Genomic DNA, 18,365 nt, shown 5'->3' on the forward strand with positions numbered 1-18,365 from the left:
TCCCCACAGCTGTCCTGGCCTGTTCTGGGTGCTTCCCAGTCTCACCCTGTCCTTTCCCAAGCATCCTCATGCCTTCCCGGAACAATCCTGGCCCAGGCATGCCAACTCTAGCCTATTCCCACCCATTCCATGCCCACCACAAGCTATTCCAGCTGGAATAGCCTATGCCCTATTCCAGCAGGCACCCCACATCTGTCCCAGCCAGTACCCCCCCAAGGAAGCCCCCAGGCGTTCCAGTCTGAACTTGGCACCACCACCCCCATCTTGTTTCCTCTTGTCCCATATGTGTTCACATCTTTTCTGGCCTGTTCCAGGCACCTGCCATCTGTCCTAACATGTCCCAGATGCCCACGTCTGTTCTTGTTTTGGGTGTCCTTAGATCCAAACTTGCCTGTCTCAGATGTTGTCTTGTCCTTTTCAGCTTGTCCTCCCTGGGTGTCCCCATGTCTGTGTGAGACTGTCTCAAGAGAGCCCCTATCTGTCATAATCTGTCTTGCCCCAGTTGTCCCCACATCCATCCTGACCTCCTGCCCCTGTGGCCCTCTCCTATCCTATTTCCAGAGTAAGGGGCCAGGTCATAAGCCACACCTTCCCTTAGCTTTCCCTGTCCCTTTCACTGTCCCCCTGTCACAAAGGAGCCCTGCCATCTCCCCAGCTAAGTCATATATCTTTTCTGGAATACCAAATTATTTGTGAGTCAGTCCACAAAAAACAAACCAGCTCATTGGCTGCCCCTGCCCCTAGAGCTGGAAGAGTCTCACCGCAAGTGTCCACCATGCTGGCATCACTTTGCCCAGCGCTACCTGATCTGGGAGTGCTGCCCACTGTGGCTGTCCATCAAGCAGAAAGTGAAGTTCATGGTCATGGACCCATTCGCTGACCTCACCATCACCATGTGCATCGTGCTTAACACACTCTTCATGGCTCTGGAGCACTACAACATGACAACCGAATTCGAGGAGATGCTGCAGGTTGGAAACCTGGTAAGGGCTGCCAGCAGTTGACTCAGATGGGCATCCTGGTGTAAAGGGCTCTCGGCTAGCTGGCACAGCCTTCATGGGTAGTGAGGGGGGATGGAGAGCACAAAAGGATCTTCTGAAGGGTGGGAGTCACCGTGGAAGAATCTTGGAACAGGAAGGGTCAGGATCAGGTTTTAAGGAGATGAGAGCTATAGCTGGGAACGAGATGGGGATAAAGATGCCCAAGGGCTGGAAAACAAAAATGAGTTGAGGGTGCACTTGAAATGTGCAGGGATGTGCGATATGGGAATTAGTACTGGGGGAGGAGAGTGTATGCAATAAGAGGCAGTTTTCTCAGGGGAAGGATGGATGGACGAAAGAGGATGGATGGATGGATGGATGGATGGATGGATGGATGGATAGTTGGGTGTAGTTAAGTCAATCAGGCAAAGCCAGATTTGAATTCTGACTCAGCTCTTACTAACTATGTAACCTCAAGCAAATTAGTTACTCTCAGTCATTGGCACAATGAGTATTTGTTTAATTTAATAAATGTAAAATTAGTATGACAATTGCAAGCTCATAGGAAGCTAATGAGAATTGAATAAGATAATGTGTATAATGGGCTTGGCTCAGAGTTTGATAAACAGTAAGCACTCAAAATAAATGATAGCTGTGGTCTGTGGTGATCGTCACTGTTGCTGTTATTAAAGAGGCTTCCCCTGGAAGTCAGAACGTCTGGGTTCTGATTCTGATTTTTTTTTTTCCTTGAGATCAAATCATGTCCTACCTCTTTATTCTAAAGATGGGAAACTGAGGCTCAAGAAGTGACAGAGTGGTAACAAAGCTGGGCATGTGACTACTGTCTCCTGAGCCTAAGAAACAGGGCCCCACTGGCTCTGCCCAGCTAAACACAGACAGCCATTCTCCAGGGGATCCCAGGTCAAGCCTGGCAGAGAGCCCAGTGGCTTCTGAAAGGAGCTTCCGGCACCCTCACTGAGGTTGGGTGGAAGAGAAGGCTATTGCTAAGAGAAGAGGAAGTCCAAGCTTCCTCTTACTGCAGAGCCAGCCCTATCTTGGTCCCTATGGTGCAGGTGACCCCCGCCAGGCAGGCAGGTCTCCTATGCTGCAGAGTGTGAGGATTTTTTTCCTTTATTACGTTCCATATCTAGAAATCTAGATCATTATCTCGGGGTCTATTCAATTCTTTTTCACAAACCAGAGTCCATTTTGCTATAAATCTACTTTCTTTCCTTCTATATGCAAACAGAATGGAAAGCTCTATTACAGTCTACAGGTGTCTCATGGCACAATTGTGCGGGCCTTGTGTGGGCTGGTCCTTAGGTGGCAGCTATGTAGGGTTGCAATTGAATGTGGTTTTATAGGAATGTGACCATTGGGTGGCATTGAGCAGCAAGTCAAGGTGATAAAGATCTCCGGTGGCTTCCCTGGATCACTGAGCTGTGACTGAATTGAAGTTGTGTTAAACTTGGGGTTCTGTTGTTAGTAAGAGGTCATGTCCTTGGAATATAGCTTTGTTTTGTTTCATTTGGAGAGCTTTATTGCTACTGTGTAAGGTTTTGATTGTCTTGAAGTTAATATATTCTCCATGGTTTAAATGTTACATGTAAAGAAACAAAACCACAACAATAAGCATGGGAAAATAATCTTGGTAGGGGGAAAAAAACCTTTCTAAGCATGTCATTAAAGACCACTTCCATAAAAGAGAAGATCAGTAAATTTGAACTTTAGCCCATCATCTGAAGAACAAATGCAACTTCTATTCCTAACATTGTGGGCCAAAAAAACCTGAAAAGTCCCCTACTAGGAAGCAATTAAAAATACAGCAAATGTTCTTTGAAATGCATATCGAAGCTCATGAGAAAGTAACAAAAATTCCGTAGTGCCAGAAACAAAGAGGAACTTAAAAACCATAGCAGTAAACATGTGAAACGGTTCTGTAGTTGCCCTGGTGGGAGCCAGGAGCAGGTAATATTGCTGATTTGGGTAATCTGGGGACTTGGATTTTAGTGAAACTACAGAGACAAGGCAGGTCTTTAGACAATGTGAGTAAGGGTTGGAACTGAGTAGCCCCATAAGAATATAACCCTATTTTCAGTAGAATGGTTAACCAGAAAAAACTCCTGACACTGAAATTGGGAAATGATAAAGGAAGCTTGTTATTCTCAGCCAGGGCTGAAGAGGAGGGGAAAAGTAACCTCTGGAAGCTTGTGACTGTGAATTTGGCCTTATATAGATATGGAGTTCAAATTTATAGCTCAGTGTTTCTGGACCAGTGCCTAAAAATTTAACAGATAAACGGATCCTATGATATCTTGGGGTCCCTGCAAGAAGTAATCACAAAACTTCTCTGGAAAGACATACTTTTAACCCAGGCCAAGCATATTCTCCAAATTACAAAACACACAAGGAAATAAACCACTATGAGGAAGAGTCAGCAGACAGATGGACATAGACACACACACACACACACACACACACACACAGGCTTATCTTCTTAAGAAAGTCACATAATATAACTGTCTAATACAGATTATAAAATAAGAATGTTCATAATAACTAAAGACATAGAAGAAGGAATTAAACATTAAAGAATAATACAGCTTTGGAAAAGAACCAAATCAAATTTCTAGAAATGGAAAATATAGCCACTGAGATTAAAATCTCAATGTATAAATCAAATAGCACATTCATATAACTAGGGAGAGAATCAAATTAATATAATTTTAGATCTAAGGACGTTTCCTAGAATATAGAGAGATGAAGAGATAGAAAATATGACATCAAGGTTCAGAGACATGGAGTCAGAAATGAGAAGGTCAAGCAAACAGCTGATTGGGGTTCCAAAGGAAAAGGTAGGACAAGGAGGGCAAAAGAGTGTTCAAGAAAAGAATAGGTGAGAACTGATCAAAGAAATGAACCCTTAGATTCAGGAATTACATTACATCCTCACAGGATAAATAAAATATCTAGACACCATGAATGTCAAAAACAAAGACATCATACAGCAACCAAAACAAGAAAGATCGCCTACGAAGGAACAACAGTTAGATAGATGGCAAACTCTACAGTAGCTTCAACAAAAATTCAGAAGACAGTGGAATAATCATTCCAAAGTTCTGGGAGAAAACAGTGGACACCCTAGAATTCTGTACCCATTGTCCTGCCATTTATGGGACACTGATTACTGAGAGTCTACACACACACAAGGTACACAAAAATCTGTACATCAGAAATAAGTAAAATGATTGCAGAAACAGGATTTGAGAAGAACTTGAAAGGATTAGTAAGAATGTGGGTAAAGCTAAGCAAGCATTGACTGTAAATACAAGAATAAGAAGAGTGCTGGGGCGCCTGGGTGGCTCAGTCGATTAAGCCTCTGCCTTCGGCTCGGGTCAAGATCTCAGGGTCCTGGGATCAAGCCCAGAATCGGGGCTCTCTGCTCAGCAGGGAGCCTGCTTCTCCCTCTCTGATTGCCTGCCTCTCTGCCTACTTGTGCTCTCTCTCTCTCTGTCAAATAAATGAATAAATAAAATCTTTTTTAAAAATTTAAAAAAATAAAGAATAAGAAGAGTGCTGATTGGAGGGTATAAAAAGTAGGAACTAAAACATTGGAACCAAAATGTTCCCCCACTTCCTGGGAAGCCACCATCAGCCCTGCTCAGTGGCCCTCCCTCCAGGAGTAGCATATAAAATAGGCATGGAGCAGGGATTGGAGGTAAGACGGGCTGAAGTTCGTGTACACTCTGAAATATTACCTTAGACATTCTTAACTCAAGCCTGATTGTTAAAACTTTTAGGGTATTCTAAGAGGATAGGAATGGGAAGTCTTAATTGCCAAGCCAGAAGAAAGGAAAATGGAGAAATTTTACAATTCAATCTAATAGAAGAAAACAAAGGGGAAAAATACAAGATACAAAATAAAATAAAAATAGAAGTCCGAATATGCCAAGAATCATAATAAATAGAGGTAGGGACTACAGACACCAGTTAAATGACATATTGTTGGTTTGGTAAAGAAATCAAATGAAGCTACATGTTTTTTACAGAAGATACCTGAGTATATTTTGGGATCCAGATTCCTAAAAGGGATTGAAGAAAAAGAGATGGGAAAAAGATAGAACAGGCAAATACTTTAAAGAAAATTGATGGAGTTATATTAATATAAAACAAAATAAACTTCAAAGAAAAAGTATTATTAAAGGATAAAGAGATCCAAAACATGAAGATGAAAGGAACAACTCACCAGGAACATATCATTCTACCTGAATGCACTAAATTACATATCTTCCAAATATATAAAGCAGACAAAAAGATCTATTTAACAAGACCACGATCTTGGTGGGAGACCACCCTCCATAACTCACGGGTCAAGCTTACAAAAGATCACCAAGGATCTAGAGGACTTGGATAACAGAAATGAAAAGCTTGACTTAATGAATGTACAGAACACAACACCCAGTAGTTAAAGAAATCACACATGGAACATTTACAAAATGACCACATTTAATGCCTCAAAGCAAGTTGTGGCAAAGATAGGCTATTGTGCAACCTTCAATCTGCAGCCATTGCGCAATTAAAATGTATGTATCAGAATCTCTAAAAATGCTCATTGACTGTGCAATTCCATTTCCAGAAATTTATCCTAAGAAAAGAATTGGACAAGATGTTTTAAAACAAGTATGTGGAAGGATATTTATTATGGTAATGTTTCTAATAGAGACAAAAGAAGGCTCATCACAGGGAAATACTGTGGCACATCTGCGCAGTGGAATATTCCACAACTGTTCAGGAAGGAAGGGGAGGGAGGGAAGGAGGGAGGAAGGGAGGAAGGAAGGAAGAAAGGAAGGAAGGGAGGAAGGGAGGGAGGGTAGAAGGAAGGAAGAGAAGGAGGGAGAAAAGAGATGCCATAGATCATTTTTAATTGGCATTAAAGGATGTTCCCAGGAATTAAGTTGTAAAAGCAAGTTTACATTAAAGATATTAAAGAAATATGGTCAAGGAGAATTCGAAGTTTCCCAAAAGTACCCCCACTTCCTGGGAAGCTACCATCAGCGCTGCTCAGTGGCCCTCTTGCCCAGAGTCAGGGGAAGTGGGTCCCCACCCTCCAGTCTCTGCCTGCCAGATCCCAGTGAGCCTATAAAACATGCAGAGTTGTTTGAAGGCAGCCCCTGCCTGAGCCTGGCACTCTTGGCTTCTCACATCAGTTATAATAAATGCTGCCATGGTAACAATAATGGGCCTGTGGTGGGGAGCATCTGCTCTGCATCCATCAGCTCTAACTCTTAGTAACTTCCTGTGGAGCTGTCCTTATCCCCATTTTACATATGAGGACACTCAAGGCTCTGGGAGATGAGGAAACTGGTCTGAGATCACACAGCAGCAGACCCAGCTTTGGAAACTGAGTCTGGCCACCATTCTCTACATGTCTTTAACCCAACAGGCTTTGATCACATGGCCTTAGAAAGCCTGGGCTGGTCCTTTGGAAGGAGTCTGGCACGTAAATTTATGCCCTTGTAAATCAGTGGTTCGCAAGCTTAGCTGCATACTAGCATCACCTAGGAAATTAAGAACAAAAAACACTCAATTCCTGGGCTGTTCTCCAGTCCAATTTAACTAGAATCTCTGGGAGTGGGACCCAAGCAACTGTATTTTTAAAGCTCCCTAGGTGATTCCAAAGTGCACCACATTTGAGAACCAATGGCCTTTCTCAAACTTCGAATCTGGGCATCTAATCAGAATACAGGTTCTGCTCGAGCAGGGTCAGGGGTCTTCAAGATTCAAGCATCCGGGTGATGTTGGTGGTTCCTTATCACTTCCCACAAGAGGCATTCCCCAAGAGCTTCTGCTCTCTTGCTCTTCTGACTTCCAATGCCAACTAATATGTGCTCTCTTACTGCCAAGACAGATTTGCACTTGGGCAAAGGGAGGCGGGATCTCTCCTGAGCACTCACACTCATTCCTGTCCCAGAAATGAATGTGAGCTCTCATGGGTCTGCTGAACTGGCCTTGAGAACACACCCACCCTGGGATGCTCAGGTGATGAGGGAGACCAGAGGGCCGGCAGGGGTGAGAGGAAGGGGCTTCACAGGCCCCACCCTTAGGGATTCTCAGGGAGACCCAGGGCAGGGAGTGTGGCTGACAGGACACAGGACACACAGGAGCTGAAGGTCGGAGGCCCAGCTATTTGCATGTTTATATTCAACAAATATTGGGTGGTTGCCTACTGGCTGGGCACCATTCCTGTAACAGTAAGACAGAAAAGGTCCCTCCTGTGGAGCTTACAGTCTAGCCAAATCTGTAGCTACATATACAGTTTGTTACATGGTGGTAAGTGAGGGAAAGAAAAATAAAGCAGAGAAGAGGGAGGAGGAGTTTGGTGGGAGGGGGCCATAATTTTAAGCATCAGGAAGCCTCATCCATTAGGTGGCTTTTAAGCCCAAACCTGAAGGGAGTGAGCCCTGTGGATGGGGGGAGCGGAGATAGTTCAGGGAAAGGGAGCAGCAGGTACAAAGGCCCTGAGGAAGGAACAGTGAGGAGACAGGCTGGAAGAGCAGCAGGGGATGGAGTCAGAGGGATGGAAAAGTTATGGGTACAGAACCCCGAGACAGGCTGGGGTGCTGAGGAAATGGGAGAAGAACCCCAACCTCCCCACACAGGAGGGAGCCCAGGCATTGGAGCTGAGGCCGAGAGATGTCGCAGGCCCTCCTTTCCGTGAGACCCCAGCTGGTGGGAGAACAGTTCTCTCTGGGCACCAGCCCTGAGTGGATCCCTGAAGTCACGAGGGCTGGCTGACCAGTGATGCCTAGTGTGGCAGTGCCGTGGTACCCCCCCCACCAGCCATCCTGGTGCACTGCCCCCAGGCCCATAGCAATCCCTGCCCCCCAGCCCACCGCCACAGGGCCTTATATGAGCAGAGGAGGAAAGGGCTAATGTAGGCATCCCTGCTGCCCTCCCTTCAGCACAGAGCCCCTGACAGGGGTTGCCGAGGCCTGGGTGATCACCCCTGTTTGCCAACCCCAGCAAGCTACTCAGCCTTGCTGTCTCTGACCCCTCCTCCCTCACAGGCCTGGTGCTGTCTCTAGGGATGGTCTGGCCCTCTGACCTCAGCCCTCACCCACAGAAGACCTCAGTGACTCCTCCCCACCCTCACAACAACCCACTGAGATCCAAGAAGGCCTCGTATGCAGGCCCAACTTCCTGCCAGCCACACCCTCCTAGGGCGTCCCCTCCTCCAGGAACCGTGGGCCCCTCCAGGCTATTGGCCTACTGAGGAGCGGTTGGAAATGGTCACAGCTGCATGACCCACCACATGATGGGCTTCTTGGCCACAGGACTCTGCTGGCCCAGGCTGGGGGGCTCCAAACTGTGTCTAACAAATGGAGGGAAACCCAGCCTTTGTCTTAGGAATGTTTCCAGAAGGCAGAGGGTGTTGCTCTAAATCTTGAAGGACAACCCTAAGTTCATTTCCTGGTTCTCAGATGTACCAGCTACGTGACTTTGGGCAAATTATTAACGTCTCAGTGTCTCAGTTTCTTTCCCTGTAGAATGGGGACAATGATACTTTCCTCATGGGGTTGTCGGGCATAGGCACAGCATTCTAGCCCAGGACTGGCACGTGGTCATGCCCTCAAGAAGAGTTGGGTGATTGTTATTACAGAGATAGGAGTTCAGTGTGTGGACAAGATGGAGCAGGAAGAGCATGGGCAGAGGCCCTGAGACACGAAAGCCATGAGTGTTCATGGGAATGCATGTATTTGGCACATAAGGAGTAAGAGTGCTTCCTGTGGAGACAGGGGCTGGAGGGTGTCATGCTGGGTTGTGATACCCCCACCTCAGCCTCCCCTGCCCCCAGGTGCTTCTTAGAGCTATCAGTCTCTGCAGGGCCTGAGATGGCCCTGGCTGTTTCTGAGGGCCATGCTGGCAGGTCATGGGTGGCGAGCCGAAGAGGGAGTGGGGACATCAGGCTGCATATGTCCCCGGGGGCCTGGTCCATGGCTGAGCAAGCACCCACTGGGAGCCAGGGTGCAGTCAGAGCTGGCAGCCCAGGAGGGGGATCCTGCGGGAGCAAGAGTCAAAAAGCAGGGCACCCCTCCTGGCCCAATGGTCTTTCCAGCCCAAACACTGGGAACCCCGATCTCTCTGTTCCTCCCCAGGTCTTCACGGGGATCTTCACCGCAGAGATGACCTTCAAGATCATCGCGCTGGACCCCTACTACTACTTCCAGCAGGGCTGGAACATCTTCGACAGCATCATTGTCATCCTGAGCCTCATGGAGCTGGGCCTGTCCCGCATGGGCAACCTGTCAGTGCTGCGTTCCTTCCGCCTGGTACCTAGCTGGGCCCTCTGCGGGGGGGGGGGGTGGGGGCCTAGGGTACTGAGGCAATGCCCTCTGAGGTCACCACTCAGTCACCCCTACTGTGATCCATCATGCCTTCTCCCAACAGCTATTTGCTGGGTACCCCAGTGCTGGTGATGTGGGTGGTAGAGAGGGGGTCAAGAAAGGAGATATCCCTCTGGGAAGCTATGGGGATGGCCATCCTGATGACTTGCAAAGCCCTTTATGGCTCACCATGCCCCCTTTAGCCCTCATAGTATCCCAGGAGAGGAACTAGTATTACTACATACCCATTCCACAGATGAGGAGACTAAGCCCCAGGTGAAATGAATTTCCCAAAAGCCACAGGGCAAATAACAAGTGGAGCCAGGCCTGCCAACAGCTCTCCTGGGTTTCTGCCTGCTGGTTTCAGAGTCAGCACTTTGGAAACTCTAATGCGCCCACAAATCATCTGGGGATCTTGTTAAACTGCAGTGCCTAACGTAGTAGGTCTCGAGTGAGGCCAAAGCTGTTGGTCTGTGGAGTGCAGAATGCCTGAGAGGTCCACACATGGGGCTGGAGGTAGGTCAGGGAAGGCTTCCTGGAGGAAGTCTGGGCAGTGCTGTTGGGTTCACTGGGGGCTTGAAAGGCAGGGTGGTAGAGGCAGTAGAGAAAGTCCAAGCTATAGGTTCTAACCTTGACTCCACTGCCATGAACTAATGGACTCAGATAAGTTACTCCACCTTTAAGGGCTGGCTTCTTCACCTGCCAGAGGAGGCAGTAACAATGCCGACCCCATGTGGTTGTCGGAAGCTCTGAATGACGTGAGCATCCTAGCACAGGCCTGGCACAGCAGGTATTCAATAAATGCTAAGCATCTGCCCCCCTTTTCCATGATAACTGAGCAGAGAGAAGGTTGGAGGCAATGGGGCAAGTCAGAGATGGTTTGACCTGATGAAGATGAGTCTGGAAGAAAACGTCTCTGGGAAGTTCCTGGCAGTGAGCCTGGGGCGGGTAGGAAGCTGGTATGGGGATGAAGAGCAAGGCTGAGTTGGGGAGGTGAAGCTGGAGATGTTGACCTGACTCAGAGCTGAGCCCAGCGGAGCTGCCCTCGGGCTGTAGAGAGAAAGAGCAGTGTGTGCTCCTGGACAAACACGTGTCCAAGGGCCCCCTGGGTTTTCAGATAGGAGCTAGCAGGGGTGAGGGTGTCCATGGGCGGCGGGAACTAGAGCCCCTCACAAGGACACCTCCCTCCCCAGCTGCGGGTCTTCAAGCTGGCCAAATCATGGCCCACCCTGAACACCCTCATCAAGATCATCGGAAACTCGGTGGGGGCACTGGGGAACCTGACGCTGGTGCTGGCCATCATCGTGTTCATCTTCGCTGTGGTGGGCATGCAGCTCTTCGGCAAGAACTACTCTGAGCAGAGGTACCGCATCAGTGACTCAGGCCTGCTGCCCCGCTGGCACATGATGGACTTCTTCCACGCCTTTCTCATCATCTTCCGCATCCTCTGTGGGGAGTGGATCGAGACCATGTGGGACTGCATGGAGGTGTCTGGGCAGTCACTGTGCCTGCTCGTCTTCTTGCTTGTTATGGTCATTGGCAACCTCGTGGTAAGTTGGCCAGTGGCCCCATATACACCACACACACATTCACCAGCCCACCGGTCATCCCTCTGTCCATTCACTTAACTTCCTTCCATCCATCCACTCATTCACTCAGTGAGCTATCGAACTGTCCATTTATCCATCAATCTCATCATCCATCCACCCATCTACCCACCTATTCATCACCCATCTTTCCGTCTATCTACTCATCCATTCATTCGTCCACCCACTTATGCACCCATTTACTCATCCATCTGTGCACTTATCACCATTCCATCCATCCACTTACCCACTGATTCTTCCATCTCTCTACTCATCCATGCATCTTCCTATCCAGCCATCGATCTACTTATCAGTCACCCACCCGCCAATTCACCCATCCTTCCGTCCACCTCTCCATCAATCTGTCTACTCAGTTACCAGTCCTCCTCTCTATTCACTCACTCACCCAGCCATCCAACCATCAACTCCCCACTTACTCATTCTCATATCCATCCGCGCATTCATCCACCCATCCATTTATCTGCCCATCAACCACCCATCCGTCAACCCCTCTTCATTCATAAACACACACACACACACACACATTCATCCATCCATTCACTCATCCACCAAACCATCTATCCATTCATTCATCACCCATATTTTTATTCTCTTATCTTTCCCTCCACTCACTAATCCAGCCCCACATCCATCCGTCAACCCACAATCCATTCACTCATTCACCAGTCCTCTTCATCTACCCATTCATCCATCCAGCTCTCTACTCACTCACTCGTTGACCCATCCATCCATTCCCATCACTCCCCATTTGCTCCTTCATTCATTCACCCACCTAGGTACATGTTCATTATATACTCATTTCATATCCATTAACTTATTTATTTACTCATCTACCAACTACTTCATTAGTCACTTACTGTCAATGATTTTATTACATGGGTTTTCAGTTCAGCTTCACAAACACTTCCTGTGCCCCTGTTGCATGCAAAATATTATGGCAGGAGCTGCTGGGAATACAGAGGTGAATGTGGCCCTGCCGTGGCTTACCAACTGGAGAGTGGGGAGGTGGAGAGTTCTAACAAGCCTGAAATAACTCTCAAGCTGGTCAGAACGACCAGAGGCATTAAGGAGTGTCCCTTGGGTGCTGATCCCTACCATCAGGGGAAATCAAGGAAGGCTTCCTAGAGGAAGGTTTGGGGCAGACCTGATTGGTGATACTAGAGTGGGAAGGAACAAAGGGAGCAAAGCACAGATGCCATAGGTGTTGGTCCAGATAAGGCAGGATCCATGGGAACTTGTATGTCACGCTGGGTAGCCATTGGGGAGTCCCAGCTACCCTGTCACAAGGGACCCGGCCTTGCTCCCATGGCCATCTGTGCATCCTAGAACAGGTACCTCTTGCCTTGTATCTTACAATGTGGGGAATTCTGCAGTTGAGAGAGATCAAAAACCCCAATGTCCTTCCTTTCTAAAGAAGGAGCTTTCTGAAGCTCCTTCTTTGGAAAGCTTCAGGTGGAGGCAAGTGAGTGGTTCAGGAAGAAGTCGTGTCCACTATGGATGTGGAGCTACCCGTCTGGGCACACAGGTGGTCCACACATGCTCAGACCTCACACCTGCCTGATCTGATTCTTGCCAGTGTGGACAGCATAGACTCCCATCACCTCACAGAGGCCTCAAGTACCATGGGCTGCAGTTTCCAGACAGACTGCTTCCCCAAACCTCCTTGGTTCTCCTCCAGATGTGCCCTAACCATGCAAGGGCGGGCCCAGGCCAAGTTGGGGGTCAGTCTATCTCTAGCCCCACTTGTGGGGCCCAGAGAAGTGGCAGGGCATCGGTGCACAGTGCCAACAGAACCCAGCTCTTGGGCTGCACCCTCTGCCACGTCTTCAACTGGCTGCCCCTTGGGCTGGAGCCTCATTCAGCCCTGGCCCTGCTCCAGGGGCCACCAGACTATGTATTCTAAGGAGGCTTGTGAGTACGCCAGGCTCTCAGACCAGGGCCAGGCCCGCTGCCCTCATGCACACAGCCCTGCCATTTCCTAGCGGATCTGCCTGGGGATGAGAAGATTAGAGGCTGCTGGAGGAGGGAAGCTAACACAGCCCATGCTGCCCCCTCCCTGGTCGCCTCAGGAATTGGGCCGCTGTCGGGCGTAGGTGGAAGCAAGATTGCCATTAAAATGGGAAGTCATGATCAGGCAGAGGCTGGGGAGCAGCAGCCTGATTGACGGGGAAAGCACTGGAAGAAGCCAAACCTGGGCACCAGGCCACAAGGGAGGAGCTGGTGTTCTTGTGGGGGCGGACAGGGCTGCCCACGCACCACTCCCCTCCACCTTACCCCCTAGCCAGGGCCCAGATACCTGGATGTGAGGCATAGGTGAGGGCGGAGGAACCAAGGTGGGCAACTGGGAGCAGAAGTAGGCCAGGCCCAGGCCAGCGTGGCCCAGGCTGGGGGCTGGGCCAGAGATCAGTGTAGACAGCAACCCTGAATCATGTCATGTGCCCTGCCAACCAAAGATGACATTTTGACTTTTGACAGGTGTCAAAAGTGATCCTCTCCCCATACGGAATGCCAGATCCTGCTTCTTCCCCTTGCCATTCTGTCCTCCTGAATGTATATTGCTTCTTAAATCAAAGGCGTGTTTCTGACTCCTGGAGCTCCAACGTTACCACTGCTTTCCTCAGAATTCTCATCCCTAGCTCTTTGACAGGCAGGAGGTGCATCTTCGGGGCTCGTGAGAAGCCGGAGAGGGGCCCAGAGTGGGTTCCCAGTGAGAACTGCACACCTACCCTCACATACCTCCCTGCCGTAGGGGTCCCCCTTCAAGGGAACTCTCTGCGGGGGCTGGCTGGGTGAAGGAGGCACCAAGCCCAAGGTGGGGAGGGGGTGTCTCTGGCCTGTCAGCTCCAGAGCCCGTCTGACCCATGTGAAGGAACAAGCCTATGGTCATTTTCATTTACCCTCCACGAGGCTGGGAAGTGGACCCACGGCCACCCTCTTGTCACTCCATGAAAGGGCTCTTTCTTAATAAAAGCTAAAGCTTTGCCCTTCCAGGATGGTTTAACAATAGCAGTAGTCCAGAATTCTGCAGAGAGAGATGAATTTTGCACACCTCCCTTAAAGAGTCTCAGATCCCTAGCTCCTGATAAATAGTTTAAGTACTGCCCTTCTGGCACTTGGCAACCTCAGCCCCTCCCCTGACTCCTGGCAGCTCCGACCCAGGTCCCTCCACCTCCTCCCCAGTTGTCTGGTCCCGTACCCAGCGCCCATCCCAGCATCCCTCACTGCCTAGACAGCCACCTCTCCATGTTCTGACCCCGCAATTAGTCCCAGAGGCCCGAGGACTGCCCTTGTCCCTTCTCTGCTCCATCCCCCACATCCCTCACCTGGAAAGCAGAGTCAGACCTGGGGACACATGTAGAAGGTGCTAGATTTTCAAATGTTGAGACAGCTCAGAGGCCCATCACAATCCCCTCTTTCACCAATAGATGTAGGAAAGTCCTCAAGAATTCTGCATTGCTTCTGGGTGGGATTCTGCCTTATTCCTGGTGATCTCCGGTTGGAGCCCACTTCCCAGGGAGCAACCCCGTGCTCATTCTAATCCCGCTGTCCGCCATTACTCCCAGGCAGCAAGATCCCATCTGCAGGCTTCATCCCTGGATGAACCAATGCTTCTCCCTTAGACCCCGGGCCAAGACTCCAGAGATCTGAGGCCGAATGCCCTCAACCCAGACTGCATTTGAGCCCTTGGGAAAAGGGATGAGAATTGGTCTTTCATTTTATAGCGAAATTCACTATATTCAAGAGAACTATGGGGTGAGGATGAGGGCCCAGGGTTCGACCCCAGAGCTGTTGGCCATCAGCACTCCTTAAGGTCCCCGGGCCTCAGTTTCCCCATAATGGCCCCGAGGCTAGCTGCCCCTCTGGTGCCTGCCTTGATGAGCCTGATCCCTGGCCTCCACAGGTCCTGAACCTCTTCCTGGCTCTGCTGCTCAGCTCCTTCAGTGCAGACAACCTCACAGCCCCTGACGACGACGGGGAGATGAACAACCTCCAGCTAGCCCTGGCACGTATCCAGCGCGGCCTGCGCTTCCTCAAGCGGACCACCTGGGACTTCTGCTGCGGGCTCCTCCAGCGGCAGCCCCAGAAGCCCGCAGCCCTCGCCAGCCATGGCCAGCTGCCCAGCTGTATGGCCACCTCCAGCCCCCCACCACCCCCGGAGTCAGAGAAGGCACCTCCGGCCCGCAAGGAGACGCGGTTTGAGGAAGACGAGCGGCCGGGCCAGGGCACCCCCGGGGATGCAGAGCCTGTGTGTGTGCCCATTGCTGTGGCTGAGTCAGACACGGATGACCAAGAGGACGATGAGGAGAACAGCCTGGGCACGGAGGACGAGTCCAGTAAGCAGGTGACTGCCCCACCCCCTGCATATATGCAGCACCTACCTGTACAGGGCCCGAGCCTGTGCTTGCCAGGGCTCCCAGCCTCGTTCCAAGTAGCTGACCCTGCCACCCTCAAGAGGCAGCCTCACAGTGGGGTGCTGAGACCAGCTGTCAGCCCTCCATTCCCAACCCAGCCCAGAGGAGACCTTGGAAGGGGCTATTGTCCATCATTTGCCTGATACTAGCCAGGAGCAGCGAACTGTACAGAAAGGGGAACTGAGGCATGGCAAGAGAGAGACTTGCTAGGAGTGCCTCGCACACCTACGACAGAGCCAGCACTCCTACCCGACCCCTTTCCCCCAACCATTGTCCCCCTCCAGTACTGATATGGCGGAATGTCTTAGGGAGGGAGGAGTGCAGTCTCCTGACCTCCCGACTGCCCTTTCCCCTCCTCCCAGGCCCAGGGCTAACTCGGAGATTTAAAAATAAGCATCCCTAAGATGGCAGGTGTCAGAGACAGCACTATCTTATCTCCCAACCTGTTATTTTTAACACTTAGGACCAGAGTCTGGACAAAAGAGTGCCCCCAACCCCCTCAGTTCTCCCGTGGCCTGAGCCAGGCACAGATGGCTTCTCCTTAGGTCTTTAGGTCAAACAGTGAGTGGTTCTCTGTCTGACTGGGCCCATCCTCACTGCTTGCTGTGGGCCTGCTTCGGCTGGGTCTGCTGTGAAGGGACACTGCTCCCCACGTGGGGAGTTGCTTCCACATCGTTCTGCCTCCCAGTGGTCCCAGAGGCCGGCTTCCACCCCTTCGGTCAGGCTGTGGACAGGGACAGTGTAAGCTGGGGGAGGGCAGTGCTAGCAGTTGCCAGACCACGGCTACCAGTTATCTCCAGGATGCTCCCTTTCCTGCTCCTCTCCTTCTCTTGAGCCTGTTGGCTCTGGCTCCCTGGGGCCAGTGTGTGTGCATGTGTGTGTCTGCATACGTTTGGAGGGTGCCATGCAGGGTGCCATGGGAACTCATGGGGGAGGTCTGTATGTCCCTCCTAAGTGGAGTTGCCAGCATTTGGGAACTGGCCGGTGCAGCCCAGCCTCACCCTTCTGGGGAGTGGGAGGAGGGGAGACTTAGGCCAGGCTGACCAGGATCCTCCCAGAGGGAGAGATCTTCAGTGACCTGAGGTCCCATGAAGAGGGCAGGAGGCAGTGCTCCAGTTGCTTAGGCGGGACCCTGGGAACACTCTGGCGGGGGAGCTCATGGGCTGGGGGTCTCTTCAGCAGGAATCCCAGCCTGTTTCCGGCAGCCCAGAGGCCCTCCCAGAGCCCAGGGCCTGGAGCCAGGTGTCAGAGACCCCCTCCTCCGAGGCCAGTGTGGCTCAGGCAGACTGGCGGCAGCGGCGGAAAGTGGAGTCCCCGGCCCCAGGGTGCAGTGAGGTAACACACGCCTTTGTCCCTGAAGCCAGCGGGGTGCCACACTTGGATCGGAGCCAGTCTGAGGGGTCCTCGCACACGCCTGCATTTTTTGGTGGGAGCCATAGCCACGGTCACAGGCAGTGTGGGAGACCCGTCTGCACAGGGGAACACGGGCAGCCCTGCCCTGACAGGGGTGGGGTGGCATGGGGCCCAGAGCTTCTGGAAGATTCTGGAAGCTGCCAGCCCAGGCCCCTGAGGCAGGACTAACCCTACCCCTCCGTGTGCTCATCCCTCCTCACTCAGTTCCTGTGCTTTGATCCTCTTTGGCAAATGTTTGTCCTGTGAATTACCCCATCCCAGGGGACTTGGGGGGCCCTGAGAACAAGTTCCTGATGCATTGGCCACCAGCAGCTTCTCTCCTGGACTAAGGCCAAGGTCTCAAACGGGAGGCCTACTCTAGAGTTTTGTTCTGGCTACAGAAGGATTTTAATTTGAATATGCTACTAACATTAAAAACCTGGTAGCTTTTATGTAAAAAACAAAAAACAAAAAAAACAAACAAAAATATGCATTGAAATGTAGAAAAAAAGTAGGAAAAATGGGGGAAAAAAATTGGAAGAAGAACCACCCCGCCGGAGACAAGTGATGACCACCTCCATGACACTGACTAGAACTCCCTGGTTTGCCACAAACCCACCTAACTTCATTCCACGACTTGCAAGCATTCCACACCTGTAAGCATTTGAGTCTGCAGTCCCTAAGCTAAAGGACTGCGGCATTGCTCATGCTCCCCAACCCCACACAGCCACCCTCGCTCACGCCAAGCATCGTGCAAGGTAGAGGGCTCGTGTTCAGAGACAGAGCAGCCTGACCCGAACCCTTGGTCCAGCAACTGTGACTGGCTTCGACGGAACGTTGTACCTTTTGCCCTATCCCTTTTGTGCAATGGGTTTATGGGAGGCTTTGTGATCATGATCATCTCTGGAGCACGAGCACCTGCTGGAATCTTCATCCTGACAGTACAGGTCACTCTTCTCCCCTAGAGGGTCTGACACAGAGGCATGTGGGAGCAGGAAGATGCAGGAGGGACCCAAAGTCATGGAGAGGGAGGGTTTTCATACTGGAATGATGACACTTCTTCCTCTCCTCAAATCAGTTCACGGTGGGACCCATAAAAGGGAGAGAGAGGTAGGTTGGGTGTTCCTGGACAAGGACCCCTCATCCCACCTGCAGCGGGTTCCTGAGAACCTGTCTCCAGCCAATGCCTACTTTGTGCAGCTCCAGCATCTGAAAAGCAAAGTCGTGCGGAGATCTCCTCTGGCTTGTGCCTTTCCCAGCTCAGCTGCCCAACAAAGCTGGGGGCAGAAAGATGAGCCCTCAAAGCCACGGGGACCCCAGAAGGGCCAAGGCTCCACCCTGCACCCAGGAGCCCTCTTGACTTTCCCATCAACGTCCAACCCTTCCCCATCACAAACGCCAAAACTGAAGAGGACTTTGAGAAAGCAGCAGAGTGAGTCACGGAAAGAAGGGAAAAGAAGACGGCTTTAGGTGCAGAGGCAGGCCAAGGACTCCAGCCAGCTCATCTCCAAGTGGAGCATAATGCTGAGCTACCCAGGCATGCCCACTTAGCTGGCACCATAGACAGGATCCAAGGCCACCAAAGGCTTC

General features: G+C 50.8%; 1 protein-coding gene across 7 annotated transcripts in view; it reads left to right on the forward strand.

Annotated features, from left to right (window-relative positions):
• The window catches only part of SCN5A (sodium voltage-gated channel alpha subunit 5), a 94,674-nt gene that overhangs the window by 49,181 nt on the left and 27,128 nt on the right, over nt 1–18,365 (forward strand). For 2 of the 7 annotated variants that reach the window (XM_032861173.1, XM_032861167.1), the window contains exons 14-18: nt 745–983; nt 9,137–9,310; nt 10,558–10,914; nt 14,873–15,313; nt 16,563–16,718. In XM_032861173.1, coding sequence (XP_032717064.1) covers nt 745–983; nt 9,137–9,310; nt 10,558–10,914; nt 14,873–15,313; nt 16,563–16,718 — 1,367 coding nt within the window. The remainder of the gene's footprint in view (nt 1–744; nt 984–9,136; nt 9,311–10,557; nt 10,915–14,872; nt 15,314–16,562; nt 16,719–18,365) is intronic. The other 5 variants (XM_032861169.1, XM_032861168.1, XM_032861171.1 and 2 more) reach the window with 3 other exon arrangements.

The sequence above is a fragment of the Lontra canadensis genome, unplaced genomic scaffold (genome assembly GCF_010015895.1).
Source record: "Lontra canadensis isolate GAN:19392208 unplaced genomic scaffold, GSC_riverotter_1.0 scaffold20, whole genome shotgun sequence".
Taxonomy (NCBI): Eukaryota; Metazoa; Chordata; class Mammalia; order Carnivora; family Mustelidae; genus Lontra; species Lontra canadensis.